The 4,094-nt window shown below is 38.3% G+C and overlaps 1 protein-coding gene across 1 annotated transcript; it reads left to right on the top strand.

The window, feature by feature from the left end:
- The first annotated feature begins 337 nt into the window (after positions 1-337).
- On the top strand, positions 338-3,858 carry LOC122045811 (UDP-rhamnose/UDP-galactose transporter 1-like). The gene is made up of 5 exons (XM_042606185.1): positions 338-790; positions 1,374-1,558; positions 1,654-1,854; positions 2,488-2,649; positions 3,298-3,858. Exons 1-5 carry the CDS (start codon positions 664-666, stop codon positions 3,655-3,657), a joined length of 1,035 nt encoding a protein of 344 aa, XP_042462119.1. The 5' UTR covers positions 338-663; the 3' UTR covers positions 3,658-3,858.
- Positions 3,859-4,094: the final 236 nt, after the last annotated feature.

A 4,094-nucleotide genomic window follows, 5' to 3' on the forward strand; every position in this document is an offset into this window, starting at 1 on the left:
ATAAAATTTAAAACTCATACACAATAAATACGTAACAATTTTTTTTTTAACTCTATCTCCATATTTTATTCACATTTCCAATCCAAATACTTGACAACGTCTAACATTATGTTTGCTACCATCGAATGGCGTTCTTTAGGGAAAGTGGACCCCGGACTATAACTTCCGCGTTAAAATTTATTTCTAATATCCCGAAGCCTACGCAAGGTGTCACCTACATCGTGAGTGGCTCGAAAATCCATTCCGTGTAGGTCCCGATTCGAATACGTACCGCATTTTTAAAATGGGTCGGTTTGTCGCATCCTCAAACGCCTTAAAACTTCCGTTATGTTCCGTATCGTTGGCGAGAGGGGGAGAGAGAGAGAGAGATCTTGAATTGGTAGGGCTGACGAAACGACACCGAATGGGCATCGTCTTCGACGCCCACCATTGCTGTTTCAAAAATTGGAATTTGTTTTTGTGCGTCTCCGGTCTTCCTTTTTCACCTTCGTCATCAAGTCTTCTTCCTTTCCCCTTTGCTTTCTCGGATCGTATTGTATAAATAAATTCGTAGGGCTGCGGTCTCTAGACCCCCTCGCCTCCTCTCCCTTCCCTTCCACGCTCATCTGAGGTATTGGGAGTTAGGGTTACCGGGGAAGAGGCGGAGGAGGAGGAGGAGGAGTCATGGATCTGGAGAAGAAACCCGTCGTATCTGATTTCGGCGCCTGGGCGATGAACGTAATCAGCTCCGTCGGCATCATTATGGCCAACAAGCAGCTCATGTCGCCCAACGGCTACGCTTTCTGCTTCGGTACCTGCTCTCTCTCGGCTGGATCGCTCTCTTTCCTTTTTTTTTTTTTTCTCTTGTTGTCTCGGTCATGGTGTTGGAATCGGGCAAACGGCGTAAAGATTTCAGGCAACCGAAGATAAAGTTTGGTACCGTTTTTTCCAGGAGAAAACAATTGCCGCAAACATGAATTGTTTTCTGAGAGGAAGATGAGTTTTGTGTTACAGATCTGAAATTAAGATGCCAACCACGTTATGGCTATAGATGTATGCTTAAAACATATGTATGTTTGTATGCTGCTGCGGCGTTGCGGTCGGCTTTTCGCACAAATAACCGACTTGAAGAATTTTCTGGTCATATTCTTTGAATTTGTTTCTTGGATCTAGGCTTTAGGGAACATTGCAGTCAGTTGAAGCTAATTTGGACCGTAAGGCTGGTGGTTTTAGTAGCCTTGTTACTTTTGTAGCTCTCGATGTGATTACTGATGTCGCATTCAAGCTTTTTCCGCTCGAGTCCTGCTGAATCTGTTTTATATATTTTAAGTAAAAATATTCTTGTTTGGGGTTCAATTTCACGGAGTCTCACTAATTGCAATTTATGTGTGCAGCAACCACCCTGACGGGTTTTCATTTTTGTGTCACTGCTCTTGTTGGTTGGATCTCAAACGCTGCTGGTCTCTCCGTGTCCAAGTATGTTCCGTTCTGGGAGCTCTTTTGGTTCTCCATTGTTGCAAATCTGTCAATTACTGGAATGAATCTTAGTCTCATGCTGAACTCGGTTGGATTCTATCAGGTGTGCTAGTTTACCAATTTCAGTTGACAAGATTACAGAGACATCGTTTTATTCAATGTGTTAACCGACGTTTATTTTTTTTCTAAACTATGCAGATTTCAAAACTGAGCATAATACCTGTGGTTTGCTTTATGGAATTTCTATTGCACAATAAACACTACTCATCTCGGGTGATACTAGCCGTAGCTGTTGTGGCTGTGGGAGTAGGTGTTTGCACAGTGACAGATGTGGATATTAATGCCAAGGGTCTGCTAAGTGCATGCGTAGCTGTTTTGTGTACGTCACTGCAGCAGATTGTGAGAACTAACTTTTAAAACTAAGCATAGCCATATAGATCTTTTCGTCTTTCTGCTTTTTATTTCGTCTTATTTGCAAAAACTTACGTTAGCTGAAATATAAAACTATCATCATGCTCGATAGTAAGCAATATTACTGCCTGAGTTTCCATATGTTTTATAACGATATACTTTATGCTGTGTCACGTGACTATTCTTTTTTCCATAGGTATATTTAATTATTTATCAGCTATTTTAGAGTTCTGTCCCAGTCTAGCAACAGGATAGAAAGCATTCTATAGTCCTACTGGTGCTATATAATAGTATATTGCAAATTATTCTACTTCAATTATGATTTCCTGCACGAATTCATCAAGCAAATCCAAATTTTCTGATTATTGTTCTGTGTTCATTTGATAGCTGGAAGCAAGGTTTGCAGTGGTCATTCATCTCTTAATTTAAATTATTGAGTACTTGCAGTTAGCTAATATATTTTGTTGAATGTGTATATTCTGATACCTTTTCAGTTTAATCTTGTTTTTGCACTTTTCACATTTGCTTCAAGTAATGCCTTTAGTAGTTTTATATATTGATGGATTTTGGTTATAATTGTTTGTTTACCCTCACGTAGCCATGTCATCATTATTTTTTCAGACAATTGGATCTTTCCAAAAAAAATACAATATTGGTTCCTTCGAGCTTCTAAGCAAGACAGCACCAGTTCAGGCAATCTCTCTTGTAGTGGTCGGTCCATTTGCAGACTACTACCTCAATCACCGCTCACTTAGGGAATACCATTATTCTCCAGGAGCAATTGTAAGTTCTAGTATCCTTGTGTATATGGTTTATGGTTGACCCAGATTCTGCCTCAACTTATTTTGCATTAGTGGTTAATACTTGTTTAATTCAATGCGTCTATTCTTTCGCAAATAATTGACCATAAAACAACAGGCATAATGAATATTTTAATTTTAATTTAGCATGGATGATAAATGTGCATTTGTTGTTGCCTTTCTGAATTTTAATATGCATCTGAAATTTAGTTATTGTTTTCCTGTAACTTGTTGTTAATAAAAGTTCCTCGTAGCACAAGGGCTATTTATTTGGTTTGCACTTGCAATTTTGTTTTTTCAGTTCAAAACTAGTCAAACTGATCAAAGTAAGTATTGTGCCCGTATGTGATCAGTCAAACTCTTGGACAAACCTTTGCATAGCTGCTACAAAATGCACAAATATAATACGAATTGTAAGACCAACTCAGATGTAGTAGCTACCTTCTGTGCATGCACAAGTAAATAACCAATATCTACCCAGCCCATCGTTGATTTTGGTATGAGTGCTTGGCTCTTGGAATTGTACTTATTGCCGGTAGTTTAGAACACACAAATGATATATATAGCATAAGATTGTAATCTCTTCTAGACGCCTAATACTGATTCCTTGTATGATCTTTTCTGTTTGCAGTTTTTCATTCTTCTCTCTTGTTCCCTGGCCGTCTTCTGCAACATGAGTCAATATCTTTGCATTGGCAGATTCTCTGCAACATCCTTCCAAGTTTTGGGGCATATGAAAACTGTCTGCGTGCTAATACTGGGATGGATACTTTTTGATTCTGCCCTCACTTTAAAGAACATACTAGGAATGCTACTCGCTGTGCTTGGCATGGTGGTCTACAGCTGGGCCGTTGAGTCTGAAAAACAGGCTAAGTTACCAACATATAAAAACGCTGATAGCAAATCAGAAGGGGAAGATGTGATGCTCCTGAAGGAGAAAGTAAATGGACTCCCCGAATCTAACATTGAATTTGGGCAGACAAAGAGCTGATTAGTTTTCTCTGCCATTCTCATTTCTAGTTTTTTTTTTTTGGTTATTGAATATCTACTATCTTGTTCGTTCCTCTACGCTGATAGCTTTGTACTCAAATGAATTAAAAAAAAACACAAACAGTTTTTACACTTTTTCGTGGATGTTATATCGATTAAAAATGGTGCCAAAGGTAATGAATAACTCATTTTTCATCGTTAAGTTTGTGCTTCTTTTCTCGGATGCCAATATTTAGAAGACTACATTGATTATTGAACTTTGGAAATTATTTCTCCTATTTGCCAATTCGTCTAGTTATAAAACTTATTTATTTAAATGCTAATCTAGCTCAAACTAAATTCTAACTTTTACAAAGCTCAATTAGCATCATGACTATCCTTCAAAGTGAGTTAAATTATTACTCATTGCAACCTTACTTAGCCATAGTCTGCTCTGCG

The sequence above is a fragment of the Zingiber officinale genome, chromosome 1B (assembly GCF_018446385.1).
Source record: "Zingiber officinale cultivar Zhangliang chromosome 1B, Zo_v1.1, whole genome shotgun sequence".
NCBI classification, from domain to species: domain Eukaryota; kingdom Viridiplantae; phylum Streptophyta; class Magnoliopsida; order Zingiberales; family Zingiberaceae; genus Zingiber; species Zingiber officinale.